Source organism: Vitis riparia, chromosome 3 (assembly GCF_004353265.1).
Source record: "Vitis riparia cultivar Riparia Gloire de Montpellier isolate 1030 chromosome 3, EGFV_Vit.rip_1.0, whole genome shotgun sequence".
Taxonomy (NCBI): Eukaryota; Viridiplantae; Streptophyta; class Magnoliopsida; order Vitales; family Vitaceae; genus Vitis; species Vitis riparia.
In genome coordinates this window covers 7,768,208-7,791,170 of record NC_048433.1, presented here as the reverse complement: position 1 = coordinate 7,791,170, position 22,963 = coordinate 7,768,208, and the positions used below count along the sequence as shown (strand labels likewise).

The window sequence follows — 22,963 nt, the reverse complement described above, 5'->3', positions numbered from 1 at the left end:
GCTCCGATAATCGAAATATCGATGATATTTCGCCGAAAAATTTCGACATTTCAAACCATGGTCATTAGACACCAAGGTCGAGCTTGTTTGGCACCATTTCAGACTTATGAAAGTCCTACTTTATTAAAAGTCATTTAGCTCCATGGGACGAATGGGTCCATCTTTTTGAATTTACAACGAGCTCTCTTTCGTCGATACCTTCTTGGTCTTTTCTTATGTATTGTTCATTTCCTTCGTCTTAAAACCAGAAGGGATTATTTTTTTCTTCTATAAATAGATCAGCAATAGAGAGGTGGGAGGTGGAGAGCAACAAAGAAGTAGTGGGAAAGCAATGGAGAGTATGTTAAGTAGAATTCTCATATTTGGTGGTACAGGTTATATTGGTAGATATATGGTTAAGGCCAGCGTTAAGATGGGTCATCCAACGTACGTTTATTCTAGGCCTATGACTCCACAAACACATCCCTCCAAGATAGAACTTCTCAAAGAGTTCCAATCCATGGACGTCAACATTGTCCAAGTAATACCTTTTTTCCCTCTTTTTCGTCTTAGTTTCTTTTCTTACTTCCTGCGGTGATCAGTATCCTGTTGCAACAGGGAGAACTGGATGAGCATGAGAAGCTTGTGTGGGTGATTCAACAAGTAGATGTGGTCATCTTAGCCCTTGCATATCCCCAAGTTCTTGACCAACTCAAAATTATAGATGCCATCAAAGTTGCGGGCACAACAAAGGTATTCATCGATCCAACCCTTCACTTTAGAAGTTTGATTCAAATTGGCTCATAATATATATATATATATATCGGTTTTAGGCATGTTTTGAAATTATTGCTCAAATCAGCTCTTATTTTTAGTTGGTTTGAAAATGCAGCTTTTATAGAAATTAAAACCTGCAATTATAATTTTGAGATTTTTTGTGGGGTTTATGGTGGTAGCGGAGGGATCGGGTGATGTTGTATATTTTTAAGGTTATGATGATTATGTTTCTACTATAGTCTCGTTTATAACTCTCCTCTCTTATACCAATATTTTGATATAGTAGATTTTCTTTTCTTCTACCTGTGGTTTTTCATGTATATGGTTTTTTTTAATGTAAATTTATATGTTCTTATTCTGATTTTTTTTATTGTCTATTCTTGTTATTGTATAACAACATAAATAAATAAGACAAAATATAAATAAAAAAAGGAGTTCAATACAAAAAAAAAAAAGTGAAAGAGGTATAAGATAATAAGACATAAGATGGATGCAAATATACATAGTATATATGTTATGTTTGGTCTCATATAGTTACCGATTTCATACCGTAATGAAACCCAAATGATAAGTTACAAGTTACAAGTTGAAGATAGCTTACTAGCGTTCTACATATTGGTTAGATCATGTTTAGTTTTAGCCCCACATGATATTATTAATATATTTTCTCTCTCTCTCTCTCTCTCTCTCTCTCTCTCTCTATATATATATATATATATATATATAATTTCATTATCTAAAATTATGAGTGCAATAGGATATCAGACGAGATTGACACTGAGGTCTACACTGATGTCACATTTATCTGATAGCTTAATTAAAATTTGAGCTATTCTTATACTTAGTTATTTTCATTAGAGGTTCCTTCCATCTGATTTTGGAGTTGAGGAGGATAGGGTGACTGTTCTTCCCCCATTCCAAGAAGTCCTTGATAAGAAGAGGATTATCAGAAGAGCCATTGAAGCTGCCGGGATTTCTTACACATTTGTGTCTGCTAACTGCTTTGGTGCATACTTTATGAATTACTTGCTCCATCCACATGACCATTCAAACGATAGTATTACCGTCTATGGCAGTGGTGAAGCCCAGGGTATGTCCTAAAGGAAACCTCTATTTCAAATAAAGTATAAAGCATGTATATACTCATCTTTGCATGACATACACAATTTCTAATGTTATTTACAGCGGTGTTAAATTATGAAGAAGACATTGCTCTTTATACAATCAAGGTGGCAAATGATCCCACAGCCTGCAATCGGATAGTCATTTTTCGGCCCCCCAAAAACATTATTTCGCAGCTCGAATTGATCGCTCTTTGGGAGAAGAAGACCGGTAGAAGCTTCAAGAGAGTTCATGTCTCAGAGGAAGAGGTTGTGAAGCTATCTGAGAGTAAGAAATTCAAATTCTTAATCAATTAATACATCATTAATTCTTTACTTAATTTGGAAATTCAGAATCTATTTACATTTTGATAACCAACTTCAAGCTTTTCTTTCTTTGTTACTTTTTCAGCCCTGCCAAATCCGCAAAACATACCGGTGGCCATCCTTCATAGTATATTCGTAAAAGGGGTTCTAATGAATTTCGAAATAGGGGAAGATGATATCGAGGTTTCAAAACTATATCCTGATATTAACTATCATACCGTTGATCAGCTCCTCGATATTTTTCTCACAAATCCCCCCAGCCCTCGTAATGCTGCCTTCGAATGAGGTTGGTGTTTCCCAAGAACAAGTGTGGCAAGTTTCTTCTTCTTCTTCTTCTTCTTTTTATCAAAAAAAGAAGTGAGGATAGGGTTACAGATCTTTCTGTAATCAAGCGGAGAAAAATGACTGTTTTAATTTCAAGGAATTGCAGTGAAGTATATGGTTTGCAATGATCAATCTTTATGTATCCATCTATATTTTTGTAATGCTGATATTTTCAAAAAAACTTTCTTTCCATGGCTTGAACAATTTTCTCAGTTTGGTTAAAGCATCTTTGCAATAATATAACCGGTGATTTCTCCATCCTGCCTCATGAAACACAACCCAAGGAGGTTTCTTTGGCATCTGAAAGCTCTCTCTGCAATTCTAATTGATCAACGATGGTGGAGAAAGCACTGACTGTTAATTAAACAATGATCACTCCGACTAGAAAAATGCTTGCTAACATTAGTTTTATTGACCCTTGAGAAAGAACGTCATCTCGGTATTTCATGATCATCACATTGATGCTTGTTGTTCACACTTCAATAAGCACCAGCTTTGGCCCAGAAAAGATCTATCTCCTTGGGACTTATGCCAAATTAGTGGTTTTCCTATTTGGGCTCCTTCTACGGCAAAGTTAATGCGTTATTCATTAATGAGACTAATAATATTTAAAAATAACTTAAAACTCAAATAGTGAATCAATCAATACCAAAAATTTATGAAAAAACCAGTTTAGAATGACTTTAGTGTTTCTCTTTCACATAGAATCATTATTTTTCAATTTTCTTTTCATTAGGCAAATGAACTCCAAATTAAACAAGACTTAATGTGTTGGATTCATAAATGAATCTAGTAATTTTTTAAAATAACTTAAAACTCAAATAATGATCCAATCAATACTAGAAATTTATGGATAAAAATTGATATAAAATAACTCTATTGTTTCTTTTCACATCGAATTACTGTTTTCTAATTTTTTTCACCAAACAAAGAAACTTCAAATTAAACAAGACTTAATACATTGAATTCATTAATAAGTTTAGTAATTTTTAAAAATAATTTGAAACTTAAATAATAAACTCATAATACTAGAAAACTATATTAAAGCAAAATCGGAGATAAAGTTATGATTGCTTTGTAGTCCTTCAGGTATCATACTTAGAGATCAACTTATGAATACTGTTGATACTAGCTTAAAGTGATTTCACAATTTCAATTCTAGCCTAAAATTATGAAAAGAATGATTATGGAATATGGAATAAACTAAAAAATTAATTAAAAATATTAGCAAGTGATTTTCATAATTCCTTTTCCATCTTGAGACTTACAGAAAGTAACAGTTTTCAATTAAGGGTGGCCTTAAGGTGTTTAGGGTCTATGGTCATTTACAATCAACTTGAGTTCTACAACTCAAAATTGCATCTAAAATCTAATTTTTCATTTATTTAAGATCCTTAATTACTATAAAGTGAATGAATTGATTCAAGGTTGAATAACAATGTGTAAGATCTTACTCTTTTTGTAGATTCAGCTTTAGGGAGGGTAATGATAAAATAACTTGAATTAACTAGTCATCAAAAGACACCAAAAATCACTAGTACCTCTATAAACTTTCACTATGCATTAACCTAATTCAAATTGCTTAGAGGGTTTATTCATCTTATTTCTTTTACCCAAACCTTGGTTAGATTCATTTTCAAGTTTTTATTTATTCATTATTCCTCATTAGTCCTAAACCTAAAATATCATATTTCACACCCTAAAGAAAGCCTTCAACCTCTTATGGGTGTGTTTTTCATGTACAAAATTCATAAAAAAATGATGAGCAATATATTGAATCAATAAAGTAAAATCAAATATAAAAAAAGAAAAATTTTTAAAAATGAGAAACTAACCAAACCTATTGTTTTCTTCTTCAAACTCAAAACTTCAAGATTTGGAACTCCCAAACCTTAAAACTAAATACGTTTATATAGTAAATGCATAACCATGACACATGACATAACTTAATTGGCTACTTTTATCAAAATTGCATCATACATAGCTTCATTAATTAAAGTATAAACCAAAGATGAATTTTCTAAGTTTCTAACTTCATTCATCAAACATTATTTTTTCTGTTCCCTTCAGTGGTGATCAGGATATGGCTATCCCACATGTGGGCACTGAGTAATGGATAAAATCTCTCAATATTTCCATAGACAGCAATTGGCAACCGTGGTATGTCGATGGCCAAGTTCCAGGGTAGGGTTCTACATCAATTTCCAAATCTTTGTGTGGACCCGCATTTTTCACGTGCGTCTCCACTTAATCAGCGAGACTAGCTTTTATTTGTGAAAAATTAATTTTTGGAAAAGTTGGAGTCGCCACTTATTTTATTTTATTTTAAAGGGAAAATAAAACAAGAAATAAAACCCTAAAAAAAAGTGACTCCATAATTTTTGGAAAAAGTGTGTCCTTGAAATACCCGAGTCTGAATCCGGGGACCAGGTTACTTATTGGGAAGGTACCTTTAGGAGGATAGCTTGGTTGACTAAGATGATTCCAAAAATATAGCATGACAAACAAGATCAAATCACAATAAAGGAGAGTTAGGATGCGCACCCGGACCTCTTCTCAAGCGCTATCATTAAACATCAAAGGTTAGTTTAAATAGTATATCACCCAGCATGCACTTTATCATAAATGATCGAACAATATAACAAATATCATGACACCCAAGCACTATCAAACATAGACATAGTTCATAATGACAATCATATTTACAGAATTCAGAAAGTGGGTGTTAGGGGATGTACCTGGATAGCATAGATAATTCATAATACGCTTCCTCGGGACATGGAGGGTTAGATAATAAATAATAAAATAAGAAATCCTAGCATGCATGTCTAATTAGCATAGAAAAAAATGATTCAGAATATACGAAATAATCAAGTATCACACACATCTTGTATACAATTTCTAAAAAAATAGATAGATATAATTATAACAAATAGCAAGGGTGGTAGAAAAAATAAGTTTTGAAAAGATTTTCTTATGTAGGGGTTTCACCAATTCCCCAATTGATATACACGAATTTAGCCTAGAATTATCCCATTTATTTGGGACCACAAGCTCTGATTTGTGTTTTGTTCGAAACCAAAATTTTCATTAAAAACCAAGAAAGATGCAAAACGATCAAGAAATGGTTGCATATTATTTTAAAAAAGAGATTTTGATCTTGAGGACTCTAAATGAGTTTTTGAAATAGATTTTTAAAGGGATCTTTTGAGAAAAGTATTTTGTTTTAAAATAAAAGAAATTAATTTTTAAAATAACAAAACATAGAAAACAAAATACCAATCAAAACAAAAGGAAACAAAGATCACAAAATAAAGATTTTGAAAATCATGTCAATTAAACTGATGAGAGTGGGGCCAACCTTCATGGGTTTCCAGTGGCCTTCAAAAAAAAAAAAAAAAAAAAGATTTGGCCAACAATCACTAAGACAACAAACTAATGACTTCCTAATCAAACAAACTAACAAAAATATTGTCCAAGACTAACATCTAGATTTCAAGAAAACACATAAATTAGGATAAAAACCAATCAAGGATTAAAGCCAACAAACTTAACATATAGAGATAATAGCATGGGATCGATTAAAATAAATTAACACTCTGACAAAGTATGATAAATCAAAAACCGAAGTTTAGCAATCTTGAAAATATGAAAACAATAACATGCAATTAACTAGATTGACTATCCAAAATTCCTAAAAACTCGAACTAAATATTAATAGATCAAAACCAAAATATGTCATACTCAAAATATGAAAATAATAACATGTGATTAACTAAATTAATTGACCAAAACTCTAAAAACTGAATATTGATGGATCAAAATTAAAATTACCATACTTAGAAGATGAAATAATAATACATGATTAACTAAATTAATTAACTAAAATTATAATCAACTACGAAATTGGATATAAATGGATTAAAATCAAAATTAACGAAATCAAAATCGCATAAACACATTCGAACTAAAAGAATAATTAATACTAGATTAAATTAGAATTAAAAACATCAACATTATCTAATAAGATTGGTTAAACTATCCAATTGGAATTGCAAATATATTTAAACTAAAACAAATAAATAAATCAGCAAATTAAAACTAAACTAAAATCGGAATTAGAAATATGGAATTCATCTAAGAGGATTAATAAAATAATTGAATTAAAATTATAAACGCATTCAAATTATAGAATAAATTAAAATTAAACTAAATTGAAATTAAGCTTTATCTAATAAGATTATTTAAACTGATGAATTAAAATCAACAAATACATTTAAGCTAAAAACATTAAAACCAAGCCAACTAGGATTAATTAAACACAAACTTTATTTGACACGATTATTTAAACTAATGAATTAAGATCAGTAAATGTGTTTAAACTAAAAACAAATTAAGACTAAACTAACAAGAATAAAAAAAAATACAAACCTTATTTGACACGATTATTTGAACTAAAGAATCAAGATCAACAGATGCACTTAAACTAAAAACAAATTAAAATCAAACTAATTGGAATTAAAAACACAAACTTTATTTGACATGATTATTTAAACTAAAGAATTAAGATCAACAAATGCACTTAAACTAAAAACAAATTAAAATCAAACTAATTGGAATTAAAAACACAAACTTTATTTGACATGATTATTTAAACTAATGAATTAAAATCACTAACACACTTAAACTAAAAATTAAATTAAAACTAAACTAATTTGGGATTTAAGAAGAAAATAATATAAACTTTATCACAAAGAATTAATCAAACTATTGAATTAAAATTTTAAAAAAAATCTAGGCTAAATAAAAATTCTATATTGAAAACTAACCTGTGAAGTGAAAGAAAAAAAATCCTCTCTTGATGCGTCCAAGTGGCAGCCCAATCCTCGTCCGAAGTCTTCTGCAACTCTCCAAAATTTGTATGTGTCATCTCAAAAAAAATTCCTTAAAATCGTGTGGCTGCATGGTGATTATTTTTGGAAAGTGGCAGCCATGGTTTTTTATGCCTATTGTGCATGAAGATTTAAAAAATCCATCCGATGCGTGTCCCCTACAAGCAGGTTGTGCGTGCCTTTTATGCTCTCCAAGTCACCAGCCATTCCATATGTGATGGAGAAAAAGAAATCCCATGGTGCCTATCATTCTTGAATATGGGTGGTGGAGATTAAATGGTGCTTATTGCTTTTAGAATGTGTGGCTGCTGTGTTTGGAGAATCAAGCTGCAGCCCATGGAGATTGTAGACTGGCAGCATTATCCTTCCATGTGGGTACGTGGTGTTCTCCTATGTACGAATGAAAATTCTTGCATGGGTTATCCTTCTACTAATTCATCATGCAGCTGCCATATCTTGCCCCTTCATATGGAGTGCGTGTTGTGTATCCTCCAAGTGGCAGCCCGGATTCCTTCTCAAAGCCATGATCTGCCCACTTTCTCTATCCAGCCCGGATTCCTTCTTAAAGCCTTGATCTATCCACTTTCTATATGTAGCCTAGATTCCTTCCAAGTTTTCCTATTTGGTCGTGATCTCCTCTCCTTAATGACTCCAAGTCTCATGCAAAATTAAAAGTAAAGTTGAAATAAGAAATCATGTAATTGGAAATAGAATAAAATAAAATAGAAAATCAAATCACATAGCCACAAAAATTTAAGATGTCAACTCATGGAATTAAAGAATGAATAAATAAGCAAGTAAATAAATAAATAAATTGATAAGGGTATAAAAATAAATATTAGACGTATGCAATTAGAAAAAAAAATCAAGAAATTAAATTAATGCAACGGATTATAATAATTTAAATATCAAACTCAAACCCTAAAAAATATATAAAATAATAATAATAATAATAAAATAAATAAAATTTGTTTCATGCAATATATAGTCAAGCCAATACTCATCTAATCTTGAAAAAATAAAATCAAGAACGTGCCCAAGTGAACTATGCCAAAAGAAGCGTCCAAGTGACTTATTTATGAAAAAGTGCTTAAGTGACCTAAGGTGAATGTGTGCAAGTTGGAAGGTGTCTAGGTGAATCTAAGTAGGCCTAGGTGAACCTAGATGAGCCTAAAAAGTGCCTAGGGTAATAAAAAAGGTATCTAAGCAAATCTAGGTGAAGTGTTAAGTGACCTAAAGTGAGTGTGTGTAGGCTAGAAGGTGCATAGGATGTTTAAGACAGTGTCTAAGTCTAGATTAGGGTTGCCAAGGGTCACAATGGGGTTAGATAAATCTCTTAATTAGAGTCTCCAAGGTGGTTAAAAAAAAATGTAAGTAGTATGAGTAGCAATAGGCCACCAAGGAACTATTGTGGAGCACTCGAAGTGAACTTAAAGACATGTGCTAAAGGGACAAAATTGAGGGTCTACACTTTGTTTAATTTATTTTCTGTTCTTACTAATTGAACTTTCAAAATAATTGCAAGTACACAAGGAAGTATACCAACAATGGTTATCGCTTAACATATTCAACCATAAAGGTAAGGAAAAAAAAACCATCAGCTTAATATTCTTCTTACCCGTTTGACAAATAGACAGAAGTCTAATTGAAAGGTAATGATAAGACTTTGAATGGTCCACAACGTTCGCAACGTGCCATCAAAAGAAATCCAAAATATCATGCATGAAGACATGTACGCATTCAAGTGGTTGTGGGATCATTTCATAGTCAAGTTGCTATTCTCTTATGACAAGGAATTAAGAAGGATTAACAACCACGTGCTGGAAAGAGTCATAAGTAGTGGTAGAAGAATAAAAGTTGTTGCATTGATTTTCACTTTCGCTATTGTTATTTTTTATTATTTGAATTTATTTCATTATGGTGTGAAGGACTTTCAGTTTCAGCGACATGCTAAAAGTTTGTTAGATTGATTTGTATTTATTGCTCATGGACATCAATAAAGGATATGACATTTTTTAACCCAATTTCCTTGTGTGGTCCGTTCTCACCCGATGAGAATACTTGTAATCAATTATTGTAGTACACGAATCTTTGACTGGGACTTATCAGTGGTATCAGAGCTTCGTTACAATGGCGTATAACAAAGAGAGGATTGAGGCTTTGGAGGTTGGACTCAGTGGAGTTCAAGATGGAATGCAACGACTGGAGTTAGGCGTAACTGATAAGCTGAACCATTTGGAGGAAACCATCAACAAGCTATCCAAGGCTTTGCTTTCAACTAAAGAACCCTCAAGAAACAACAACAACAATAATTGGCGAGAAGAATCCTCCTGTTCGTACCGTGAGAAGAATGATGACGACAGACAGGTTTTCTCTTCCAAAATGGTAAAGTTAGAATTTCTGAGATACTTCGAAGATGATCCGACTGAATGGTTTAATCGAGTAGCTCAATTCTTTGAATTTCAAGGCACGATAGACAACCAAAAGGTATCTCTAGCATCGTTCCACCTTGAAGGAGAAGCCAACCAATGGTGGCAATGGTTGCGTCGAGCTTACTGGGAAGAAGGTCGCTTGGTTACATGGGAATCATTTAAGAAGGAACTGTGGGCTCATTTTGGTCCCACAAAGAGTGAAGATTTTGATGAAGCCCTATCCAAAGTTCGACAAGTCGGATCTCTTCGTGATTACCAAAAAGAATTCGAGAGACTAGGTAATTGGGTTCACGATTGGTCATAGAAGGCGCTCGTAGGATCGTTCATGGGTGGTTTGCGGTCCGAAATTTCAGAAGCAATTCGTATGTTTAAGACTAAAACCTTGAAGGAGGCAATAAGCTTAGCTCGCATGAAGGATGAACAACTCCAGAGACAAAGAAGGATCTCACGCCCACCACTACCTACTCGCACCCTCCCAGCTCTACCAACACCAACAAAAGCTTCACCTATAAAGAGATTAACTTGGGATGAGATGCAACGAAGACATGCACAAAGACTTTGTTTTAATTGTAATGACAAGTTTACTGTAGGACATAGATGCCAAGGACCTCAACTGCTATTGCTGGAGGGCCACACCAAAACCAATGAAATTATGTGTGAAGAAGTTGTGGATGAAAATTCGATAGAGAACCAACATGCGGATCTGATTGAACCAGAAATTTCTTTACACGCGCTCACCGGTTGGTCCATCCCTCGTACCATGCGGATTAAGGCTCAAATTAGCCATCACGAATTAGAGGTGCTTATTGATAGGGGATCCACGCACAACTTCCATAGTGCTAAAATGGTGAAGATACTTCAGCTATCAGTTATTCTGATGGACTGCTTGTCATTCGAGTGGTTAATGGTAGCAATATCAAGTGTTAGGAAGGGTTTGAACACATATGGGTTATCCTTCAGGGTATTCCCTTCACATTAACCCTCCACTTTCTACCCCTTATAGGACTTGATCTCGTGCTAGGAGTACAATGGCTTGAACAACTTGGGCTGGTGATGTGTAATTGGTAGAAAATGACCATGGAGTTCCAATGGGAAGACCAAGAACGTAAGCTGCAAGGGTCAAATAGTCAAACCATGGTTGAAACTTTTAAGAAGTGGAAGGCCATGGTTGAGACAAAAACAGGTTTGAAAGTAAAATGTTTGAGGTCAGATAATGGATGAGAGTACATAGATGGAGGGTTCGATGAATATTGTGCTGCACAAGGAATTAGGATGGAGAAGACCATTCCTAGGACACCACAGTAGAATGGTGTGGCTGAGCGCATGAATAGAACTCTTAGTGAGAGTGCTAGAAGTATGAGGTTGCATGTTGGACTACCAAAATTTTTTTGGGCTGATGCTGTTAGCACTGCAACTTACCTGATAAACCGAGGACCATCAGTTTCCATGGAGTTTAGACTTCCTGAGGAGGTTTGGAGCGGTAAAGAGGTAAAGTTTTCACATTTAAAAGTTTTTGGTTGTGTTTCTTATGTTCATATTGATTCTGATTCTCGTAGTGAACTTGATGCAAAGTCTAAAATATGCTTTTTCATTGGCTATGGTGATGAGAAATTTGACTATAGGTTTTAGGATGAACAAAACATGAAAATCATCAGAAGTAGAAATGTGATATTTAATGAACATGTTATGTACAAGGACGGGTCAACTGTAGTGTCAGATGTTACAGAGATAGATCAAAAGAAATTTGAGTTTGTCAACTTAGATGAATTGACTGAAAGTACTGTCCAAAAAGGGGGTGAAGAAGATAAGGAGAATGTAAATTCACAGGTAGATCTGAGTACACCTGTAGCTGAAGTTCGCAAATCTTCTAGGAACATTAGACCTCCACAACGTTATTCACCTGTTTTAAATTATCTCCTGTTGACTGATGGTGGTGAGCCAGAGTGTTATGATGAAGCCTTGCAAGATGAGAATTCAAGCAAATGAGAGTTAGCCATGAAGCGTGAGATGGATTCCTTGTTGGGGAATCAAACATAGGAACTGACTGAATTGCTAGTAGGAAAGAAGGCATTGCACAACAAGTGGGTATACAGAATAAAGAATGAGCATGATGGTAGCAAATGTTACAAGGCCATATTAGTTGTTAAAGGGTTCTAGCAGAAGGAGGGCATTGACTACACAGAGATATTTTCTCCAATTGCGAAGATGTCAACAATCAGACTTGTACTGGGAATGGTGGCTGTAGAAAACTTACATCTTGAGCAGTTAGATGTGAAGACAGCATTCCTTCATGGTGACTTGGAGGAAGACCTTTACATGATTCAGCTAGAAGGGTTCATTGTTTAGGGACAAGAGAATCTATTCTGCAAACCGAGAAAGAGCTTGCATGGCCTTAAACAAGCTCCTAGACAGTGGTACAAGAAGTTTGACAGTTTAATGCATAAAATTGGGTTCAAGAGATGTGAAGCTGATCACTATTGCTATGTTAAGTCTTTTGAAAATTCTTACATCATATTACTGTTGTATGTGGATGATATGCTTATTGCAGGGTCTGGCATTGAGAAGATTAATAATTTGAAAAAGCAATTGTCCAAACGGTTTGCAATGAAGGATTTGGGAGCTGCAAAGCAAATCCTTGGTATGAGAATCATTAGAGACAAGGCTAATGGTACATTGAAGCTTTCATAGTCAGAGTATGTGAAGAAAGTTCTTAGCAGGTTCAACTTGAATGAAGCTAAACCAATGAGCACACCCTTGGGTAGTCATTTCAAACTAAGCAAAGAACAGCCACCGAAAACAAAAGAAGAAATGGACCATATGAGCAAGGTGCCCTATGCCTCAGCTATTGGCAGCTTGATGTATGTTATGGTGTGTACAAGGCCAGACATTGCACATGCAGTGGGAGTCATGAGCAGATTCATGAGTAGGCCTGGAAAGCAGCATTGGGAGGCAGTCAAGTGGATTCTAAGATATCTAAAGGGTTCATTAGATACATGTCTCTGCTTCACAGGTGCAAGTTTGAAACTACAGGGTTATGTAAATGCTGATTTTGTTGGTGATATTGATAGTAGAAAGAGTACTACTGGGTTTGTTTTTACTCTTGGTGGTACAATTATATCATGGGCTTCAAATCTACAGAAGATTGTTACTTTGTCTACTACAGAAGCTGAGTATGTTGTAGCAACTGAAGCTGGAAAGGAGATGATTTGGCTACATGGTTTCTTAGATGAATTGGGTAAGAAGCAGGAGATGGGCATTCTACACAGTGACAATCAGAGTGCAATTTTTCTTACCAAAAATTCGGCTTTTCATTTAAAGTCGAAGCATATACAAACAAAATACCACTTTATCTGTTACCTTGTTGAAGATAAACTGGTAATACTTGAGAAGATTTGTGGATCTAAGAACCCGACAGACATGTTGACTAAGGGTGTCACTATTGAAAAGTTGAAGCTATGCGCAACTTCAATTGGTCTTCTAGTTTGAGGACAAGAGAATGAGTTATAGGGATGAGAGATTGTTTCTTGGAGGATAACGGTTTGATGTTGGTGATTGAACTAGTCTCCAAGTGGGAGATTTGTTAGGCTTTGTGGAGCCTAGTTTTGTTTGATCCGATTTGACGACTCGACTCGAATAATATTGCGTGGTTTTTTAATGGGAGATTTACTGAGGCTTAGTCCATGGAGCGAAGGCTTGGGCCGATAGGCCCGTTTAGCCCATTATGGAACCGCTTTTTGTAATTAGGGTTTTTTAGTGTGGTATGGTTGCTGTGTGTAGACCCTCAATTTTGTCCCTTGACACTTGCATTTATCCTATGAGTGTCACATGCACCCATGTTTTCATATGGCACCACTAGGGCCTCCTTTTTAGCTTAGTCGATTTTTTTTAGCCTTGTTTAGGTTCGTATGTGGTTCATTATGGTGCGAGTATGGTTCATTGTGGAGTGCCATCGTGGCCATTTTCCTAGTTGTTGGCATCATGCCATAGGAAGGAAGTGGGGCCATCCCAAAGTTTTAGCTCAGTTGGAGTTTATCGGAGTGTGTTTGAGCTCGGAGCACTTGGGCCTATTTTGGCCATATCTCCCTCATCCGAACTCGGAATTGCACACCATTTTTTTTATAGACTCCTTATTTTTCACGAAAAATTATGTCAAAATTTCATAATTTTTCTCAACCGGCTCGACCAATCCCCAAAGTTTCAGTTTAGGCAAAATGCATGGGAGCAAGTCCGAATTCGAAGCACTTGGGCTTGTTTTGTCCATATCTCCCTCATACGAACTCAGAATTGTGTACCATTTTTTTTTCATGGACTCCTTATTCTTCAGGGAAAATTTTGTAAAAATTTCATAATTTTTCTCAACCGGCTAGACCGGTCCCCAAAGTTTCAGTTTAGGCAGAATGCATGGGAGCAAGTCCGAATTCGGAGCACTCGGGCTTGTTTTGGCCATATCTCCCTCATCCGACCTTGGAATCATGTACCATTTTTTTTCATTGACTCCTTATTCTTCAGGGAAAATTATATCAAAATTTCATAATTTTTCTCAACCGAATAGATCGGTCCCCAAAGTTTCAGTTTAGGTAGAATGCATGGGAGCAAGTCCAAATTTCGGAGCACTCGGGCTTGTTTTGGCCATATCTCCCTCATCCGAATCGGAATCGCGCACCATTTTTTTTCATGGACTCCTTATTCTTCAGGGAACCTTCTGTAAAAAGTTCATAATTTTTCTCAACCGGTTCAACTGGTTGGCGTCCGGTTCAACCGGTTCATCAAGATAGCTTGTATGGACTGGTTTTGATGATTTTGAAGCCCAATTCCTACATGGCTTGGGCCCATAAGCTCCAGATCGGCTTGGGCTATATTGTGGGTCCATTTTGGGCCTTGGTTTAGGTTTCTTTCAGCCCACCATGAATCAATATGGATCATTGGAGGTGAAGCAAGTTGAAAACTTAAAGGAGTTAGTTTGCATGGAGAATTGGTGAGGAGAGTTATTGGGGAGTGTGGTTTCGAGGTTGAAGGGCTGTTTTCCAGAGCTGAATGCATGGGAAAATGAATGGAAGCTGGAGGAACAAAGGGGTCTGATATAAAAGCCAAAAGAAGGGAAGAAGAGGGAGACTTCTCTCTGGATTCTAGGAAGAAACTCTGTCAAAACGGTGAAAGCCAAAGGAGAAGAGGGTGAGAGCTTAAAAAAAAGAGAGAGAGTGGGGAAAGAGTTCTAGACCTGAGAAAGTTCTGTGTGTTGGGAGAGAAAGGAAAAGAAAGAAGAGATGAAAAAAAATAGAAAAAAGAAACAGAGAAAAGAGTGAAGGAGATGGAGGTTTTGAGATATTTTTTGGTTATAGAGGGAGTAGTTTCTTGTTCGTGCTGTTGAAGGGGAAGGCCTTGATTTCTGGAAGCGGAACTTGGACGTTTGCTACCCTAGTGACTTCATTTCTACCTCGGCATCTTCAACGCATGCATAGGTAACTCTTTGATCTTGCTTTATGCTATTTTATATTCTCTTTATTTATGAGGTTTGTTGTAATAATCTGTTTAGACAAGAAAATGAGGGTCTTTGCTGATTAGTCTTTGGGTCAAGTTTGTAAGTTGTTTGAGACTATGCATGTCTGATTCAACTGAGAGTGAGTCTGTTATTGTTTTTAGCATTCGAAACGGTCATTGGAGGTATATGAAAGATAAGGTTGGGATCCTTGCATTTTCGTTATTGCATGCCTAAGCTCCCATGTATGGTATGATTTGTTTAGTGAACAAAGCAAGTATTTCTCTCATTAGCAACTCGATTTAGGTTTGTTTTGCTTCCTTCATAAGGCCTTCGTGGTTCCCCTTGTCATTGCATCTAGAGGACCTTTGGGGTTTTGGTGCCCATTTGTGGGTAAGGTTCTGGGTTTTAAAATTAAACTAATCTCTTGTGTGATTTGGTTGCTATTGGAGATCCTCTGTTTTTTCCTTTATTTTTTTTATTTCTTTTTTTCTGCTATTATTTTCTTCTGCTGTTACTTGTGTGTGGTTTTCTTAGCTAACTGATCATTGGTTGGGTTTCAAAGGCTGTCCAACTTTAGTTTTTTTTATATTGGCCCCTGAGGCCTTGACCTTAGTAGTTTGCAAATAAAAAGGGGGCATTGGTTGACTATTTGATGCATTCGTTTGTTTTAAGCTTGAATGTGGAAAGAGAATTACTAGTCCTAATGGCTTATAAGGCAACTGTTTAAAGCTTTGGTCATATCTGATTGCTTATGAAGGCAAGGCTTTTGTGCTCATTAAATGGCATTCTTTGGGATCTTGGTTGCATGTATGTTTGGGGTAAGGACTCCATTGTTTGGTTGCATAGTGAGGGTGGAATTTGCATTCTGCTTGTGGTATTCAAGTAAGGTCCTTGCTGCGTTATTGGTTTCAGGTTTGGAAGTGCAATCAATGTTTTTTTTTTTTTTGGGTTGCCATTGGGCTTTCATGCTAGGTTCCAAAATACCAAAAAGGGGCTTGCACCTTAGTTTAGGGAACCATTCCCTTTAGTTTTGATTTGAGAAAAAGTCTCTTTAGACTGTTTTGTTTGGAATTTGGGGTAGACCATTTCAGTTTTTCAATTAGGATTAGAGGTTATGGCATATTGGCTAAGCCACTGTGCTCATCATTCAGCCATTGGGGCCTCATTGGTCCTAGATTTGGCAAGGGAGGGGACATAGTGTTCATTTCCTTTGATTGTAGGAAATATGGTTAATTTTTTTGGGAAGTAGGCCCTTTCATTTGTGGCCTTGCCCTTTTAGGCATGCATGCTAAAGGCTTATGGAAAAATTTCATCTACTAAAGCATTGGCTTAAGTGGCGAATTTTAAAGAAAACAATGCATTTTGGGTGGCTCGGGTTTGGCCTTTTATGGAACACATCGCATTGTTTCGGCTGGTTCTCCCTCATCCGGGCTCGGAATTGAGTGTCATTTATTTTTTTGCATTCCTTATTCCCTGAGGAATATTCTGGTAAAGTTTAAAATTTTTTCTCAATCGGAACCAGTTGGGAACCGGTTCAACAGGTGGCTTGGTGGCAGCCCTGTTTTATAAATGATTTGCATTGTTTTGGTCGGTTCTCCTTCATCTGGGCTTGGAATTGAGTGCTATTTGTTTTGTTGGATTCTTTATTCTCTGAGGAATATTTTGGTAAAGTTTCAGATTTTTCTCAACCAGTTGAGCCAGTTGGGAACTGGTTCAACCGGTTCTGCTAGGTAGTTCCAGTTTCAGCATGTTTTGACCCCCATTTTTGTTATGGTTTGGGCACTTAGGCTCCAAGGCACTTGTAGGCCACCTTTAGGGTCTGAATCTAGATTTGGTTTGAATTAATGCGGGCCCACCTATGAGTTAAGGGTATTATTGGCTAGGAAGGTCGGGGGGGTTTATTGTGAATGTTTGGCTTGGGCACATTTTGATGTTTGTTTAAAAAATGCTTGCCACGTGTTGACTAACCCCTCATTGCAGCGCTTGGCTAGGGACCCAAGGTACGTATGTTGACCCATGGTTTGAGCTCATTTGTGGGCCTTGGTATCTAGTGATTGATGTTTTGACATGTGATTGCCATGCATGCTTGTTGAGTATTTATTCTTATTGGCTAATCATTTATGCAGCGCTTGGCTAGGGACCACATGTATGTGTTTGATTGTTGGATTTTGTGTTAGTATGCCCACATAGCATTTGGATTGCGATGCTTGTTGTGCATTGATGCTTATTGACTGATCTTTTCTGCAGCGCATGGCTAGGGACCTTAGGTATGCCATTTGTTGATTTATTGACTGCCTATGCATGCTAGATATTGAGTAGGTTTGTGTGATTCGTGTTGTCTATGATTAGCCTAAGAGGCTATTTGATCCTTGACCCATATACTCCCACATGCCCAATTCAATAGTAGAAACCGAGTTTCGGGCCTAGAGGGGTGCTACCTCACATGAGGTACCTTCCCAATAGGTAACCTGATCCCCGGACCCAAACTCAAGTTTTGTAGACCGCTTTTTCGATACTGGAGTCATCAGGGGTTTTTGTTTTTACTTAATTTTTCCCCTTTAAAAAAATAAAAATAAGAAGTAAGTGGCGACTCCAAACAAAACCGTTCCTCATCGGGGACGGATTTTTCAAAACTCGAAAACCACTTTTCCATTCCATTCCACACTTCTTTTTAAAAAAAGAGATAGCAAGTCGCGCCATCCAAGTGGATCGGGTGAGGGTCCACACTGTGTTATATATAGAGAGAATATTGTAGCCATATGTAGTACTCTGTTTTCTTCCCTGATAATATTGATATCCCTGCAACTCCGTGGACGTAGGCAAATTGCCGAACCACGTAAATATTGTCTTGTGCGTGTGATTGTTTTTCTTTAGCGTGTGTTTTCTCTATTTTTGTTTCTCATAGGTTGGGAATTCTGCTTAATTCCCTTCAGAGGGAGGGTTCAGTGGGGTCTATAGAGGCTTCTTGAGGGAACTGAACTCTTATGTTGCAGTTAAGAGAGTATCAAGGGGGTCCAAACAAGGGATGAAGGAGTATGCATCTGAAGTGAAGATCATCAGTTGATTGAGGCATCGAAACTTGGTGCAGCTTATGGGCTGGTGCCATAAAAAAAGAGAGCTCCTATTGGTTTATAAGCTCATGCCAAATGGCAACTTAAGCTCCCGTCTTTTGGACGAAAAAACCCTGCTAACATGGGCAGTGAGGTATAAAATTGCTCTTGGGTTAGCCTCTTCGTTGCTCTACCTACATGAAGAATGGGAACAATGTGTGGTACATAGGGATATCAAATCGAGTAATGTGATGTTGGACTCAGATTTCAACGCTAAGCTTGGAGATTTTGGACTAGCCAGGCTCGTTGATCATGGCAAAGGGTCACAGACCACAGTTTTAGCTGGAACCATGGGGTACATGGCTCCTGAATGTCCCCTGACAGGCAAGGCCAGCAAGGAAACTGATGTCTATAGTTTTGGGATTGTTGCCTTAGAAATCTGCTGTGGGAGAAGACCTGTGGAACCAAAAGCTAAAGAGAAGCAGATCAGATTGGTAGAATGGGTCTGGGACCTCTATGGAGTAGGAAAGCTTGTTGATGCCGCTGATCCAAGACTATCGGACGATTTTGATGAAGAACAAATGGAACGATTGATGATTGTTGGGCTTTGGTGTGCTCACCCAGATTGCAATCTTCGACCATCAATAAGGCAAGCAATTAATGTCCTTAATTCTGAAGCTTCACTGCCTCTTCTTCCTTTAAAAATGCCTGTGCCAATGTATTATTCTCCTCCAGTGCTACAAACAATATCGTGTGGCCCCACCATTTCTGAGAGCAGCCACACCTAGTTTTCCAACTTCTCAAATAGCACAACCTCATCATCAAAGCTCTTTGAATCTCCTAGTTCAACCTTTACTCCAGCCGCATCCCTTTTGCACACACGCTAATTGGGTTGGAAGCACCGCCTCTATGCTTTTGAGTTTGTTATATATTTGGAATTGTCATCGTATATGATTCCAGTTCTCTATGTATTTGATATCTTGTTCAACTTTGTTTTATATATAAAGAAAATCATTTTGGGCAATTTCCGGGGATATGAAAGTCTATACTAGCTTTGCATGCATGGTTGGCAATGGTTGGTTAGCTGATCTGAATTTAATGAATTGAGTTTTAAATTAGTGGAAGAAACTTGATTCATTAAGACTCCAGCTTGATTACACATAGAATAGACTTTAAATTTCCAGAGTTTAAATGGATCTTATAGGAAATAGGTAGGAACAATATAACGTTAGTGCAAGCTTGTTTTCATGGGTCTGCTGTTCATTGTTAGCAAATCTCTCTCTCTCTCTCTCTCTCTCTCTCTCTCTCTATAGAGAGAGAGAGATAGACTCAAGGTCTTCCATTCCTTTGACCCAAGAGATGCCAAGAAAGCTCTATTTGAAGTTTTTTTTTTTTCTCAGGAATTGCTCACCATTTGTCAAAAAATTAAAAATAAATAAACAAGAAAGCTCTATTTGAAGTTTTTTTTTTTCTCAGGAATTGCTCACCATTTGTCAAAAAATTAAAAATAAATAAACAAGAAAGCTCTATTTAAAGTTTTATCTTTGGAGGAATTGCTCATCATTTTTCAAAAAACGACAATAAAAATAAAAATTAAATAAACAATAAAGCCTTGTTTGGAGTTTTCTCTTTGGAAGGATTGCTCAACAATTGGGAAAAATAGACAATAAACAAGAAATAGGATCATTTTGGAGAGAGTTCGATGCACCCTCCCCAATGCAAAAATATTACCTAAAAGTTTTTGCGATGTGGTTATTACTATAACATGTTATCTAATAAATAGATGTCCTTAAACATAAGAAGGAAAATTCTCCCAAAAATTTAAGTTCTTAAACCTCATATTTTAGTTGTTCTTTTTAGATATTTTGTTCCCAACTTAAAGGTTTCTTAAACTTTAAATTGTTTCTATTTAAAATTTTTTTAGCACATCATTAAATAGAGGTCAATATTTCTATCGATTAATTGCATAATATACCATAATGAGGAAAACATAATTGGCTTCACTCAATAGTCATATTTAAATCTTCCTTCAAGGCAAAAAGGAAACGTTATTCCGATTAGAATATTTTAGTTCAATTTTATTTAAAAAATGTTTTTAAACTCTAAATTTCAAATCCTCCTATTTTAAAATTCTATGCTCAGTATTTAGATTAAAGGAATTTTATTTATGTGAACTTAAAATCTGCAATATTGTTCATTGCGTACTGTATTTTAGTGTGGTTTGCATAGGGATCATCAACCTTACTCCCATCTTGACGTATATATAGATGTATTCATTCATCTTATTAATATTATTATTATGATAACAATTATTGTTATTATTATTATTTCCGTCATCTATCACCACCTAACATATAATAATTATTTTGCTCGGAGCCAGAGGAAGAAATGAAGGCAGGTAACAAAATATATACTTTTTGTTCCCCACTAACGCGACCTATTAGAATATGACTTTGAAGTCTTTGCCGTCCCTTAGATAAATTTTGCAAACGAGGACCCAGTAAAGCTTGGTGCAGCGCCTGCAAGTTATGTCTTTTATTAGAAGTCCATCAGCAGGCCTCTGTACTTGGCCATGGATGCTTGCAACGCTGGAATTACCCCCACCCAATCTCACAAACTTCTCTTCTTTCATCTTTGCTTCATGATTTCCACTTTCTTCTTCCTAATATTCCCTTCTGCAACTTCATTGTCCTTCAACTTCACCACCTTTGAACCAAATAATGGTCAAATTTCCTTTGAAGGAGACGCTCGATATTCTTCTGATGATGGCATCGAACTGACCAGAAACAAGAAGGACAAATCAATGGATTCTAGTTGGGGTCGAGCCATATATAAAGAGCAGTTGTGTCTCTGGGATCATAACTCCAGAAATCTAACTGATTTCACTACCAACTTCTCCTTTGTCATTGATTCACTTCACAACAGTACATATGCTGATGGCCTCACCTTCTTCCTTAACGGCACCCAATTGCCTTTATATGTGTCGGGAGAAAACCTTGGTCTCACGAAGGATAACGTGACAAATACAACTGCAATTCGTTTTGTCGCAGTGGAGTTTGATACATTTTCGAACACGGGAAAAAGGGATCCGGTGAGTGATCATGTTGGAATTGATATTAACTCCATAATATCTGTCAAAACAGTGAACTGGTCCAGCAATATAAAGGAAGGAAAGCTAAATCATGTTTCCATCCGTTATACTTCTAGTTCACAAAATCTGAGTGTTGTTCTAATTACTGAGTTAATGGACGATAAAACTACCTCCCAAAGCCTCTCCTACAAAGTTGATCTGAGGGAATACTTGCCAGAATTCGTTACTATTGGCTTCTCAGGCGCAACAGGAAAATTATTCCAGATAAACAACGTTTTCTCGTGGAATTTCAGTTCAACTTTGCAACCTCCCAACCCTGTAGAACCAGGTGATGGAAAGAAAACAGGATTTGTGGTGGGATTCAGTGTTTGTTCATTTCTTGTGGTGTGTGGGTTGGGATTGGTTGGGCATCACTTGCGGAAGAAGAGGAATAGTGGGGGAGAAGAAGATGGTACTGACTCTGACATAGCCATGGACGAAGACTTTGAGAAGGGTACTGGACCTAGGAAGTTTTCCTTTGATGAATTGGCTCTTGCAACCAGTAACTTTGCAGAGGAGGAAAAGCTTGGAGAGGGAGGGTTCGGTGGGGTCTATAGAGGCTTCTTGAGGGAACTGAACACTTACGTTGCAGTTAAGAGAGTATCGAGGGGGTCCAAACAAGGGATAAAGGAGTATGCATCTGAAGTGAAGATCATCAGTCGATTGAGGCATCGAAACTTGGTGCAGCTCATGGGCTGGTGCCATAAAAAAAGAGAGCTCCTATTGGTATATGAGCTCATGCCAAATGGTAACTTAAGCTCCTGTCTTTTGGACGAAAAAACCCCGCTAACATGGGCAATGAGGTATAAAATTGCTCTTGGCTTGGCCTCCTCGTTGCTCTACCTACATGAAGAATGGGAACAATGTGTGGTACATAGGGATATCAAATCAAGTAATGTGATGTTGGACTCTGATTTCAAGGCCAAGCTTGGAGATTTTGGACTAGCCAGGCTTGTTGATCATAGCAAAGGGTCACAAACCACAGTTTTAGCTGGAACCATGGGGTACATGGCTCCTGAATGTCTCCTGACAGGCAAGGCCAGCAAGGAAACTGATGTCTATAGTTTTGGGATTGTTGCCTTAGAAATCTGCTGTGGGAGAAGACCTGTGGAACCAAAAGCTAAAGAGAAGCAGATCAGATTGGTAGAATGGGTGTGGGACCTCTATGGAGTAGGAAAGCTTGTTGATGCCGCTGATCCAAGACTATCGGATGATTTTGATGAAGAACAAATGGAACGATTGATGATTGTTGGGCTTTGGTGTGCTCACCCAGACTGCAATCTTCGACCATCAATAAGGCAAGCAATTAATGTCCTTAATTCTGAAGCTTCACTGCCTCTTCTTCCTTTAAAAATGCCTGTGCCAATGTATTGTTCTCCTCAAGTGCTACAAACAATATCGTGTGGCGCGCCCATTTCTGAGAGGAGCCACACCCAGTATTCCAACTTCTCAAATAGCACAACCTCATCATGA

General features: G+C 36.6%; 2 protein-coding genes and 1 pseudogene across 2 annotated transcripts; all 3 read left to right on the top strand.

Annotated features, from left to right (window-relative positions):
* The first annotated feature begins 206 nt into the window (after positions 1 to 206).
* On the top strand, positions 207 to 2,711 carry LOC117911714 (eugenol synthase 1-like). Its single transcript, XM_034826111.1, has 5 exons — positions 207 to 520; positions 598 to 732; positions 1,615 to 1,846; positions 1,942 to 2,145; positions 2,269 to 2,711. The coding sequence occupies exons 1-5, from the start codon at positions 332 to 334 to the stop codon at positions 2,466 to 2,468; spliced, it is 960 nt and encodes a 319-aa protein (XP_034682002.1). The 5' UTR covers positions 207 to 331; the 3' UTR covers positions 2,469 to 2,711.
* A 7,445-nt stretch (positions 2,712 to 10,156) lies between these two features.
* Positions 10,157 to 19,247, top strand: LOC117911668 (annotated as a pseudogene).
* Positions 19,248 to 20,932: 1,685 nt separating this feature from the next.
* On the top strand, positions 20,933 to 22,963 carry LOC117911667 (L-type lectin-domain containing receptor kinase IX.1-like). Its single transcript, XM_034826071.1, has one exon. It carries the CDS (start codon positions 20,933 to 20,935, stop codon positions 22,961 to 22,963), a length of 2,031 nt encoding a protein of 676 aa, XP_034681962.1.

Coding starts and splice junctions, on each gene's coding strand:
- LOC117911714 (XM_034826111.1), top strand. CDS start 332: ATGGAGAGTATGTTAAGTAGAATTCTCATATTTGGTGGTACAGGTTAT. Junction 521..597: donor TGGACGTCAACATTGTCCAA/GTAATACCTTTT, acceptor CTGTTGCAACAG/GGAGAACTGGATGAGCATGA. Junction 2,146..2,268: donor GGTTGTGAAGCTATCTGAGA/GTAAGAAATTCA, acceptor TTACTTTTTCAG/CCCTGCCAAATCCGCAAAAC.
- LOC117911667 (XM_034826071.1), top strand. CDS start 20,933: ATGGATGCTTGCAACGCTGGAATTACCCCCACCCAATCTCACAAACTT.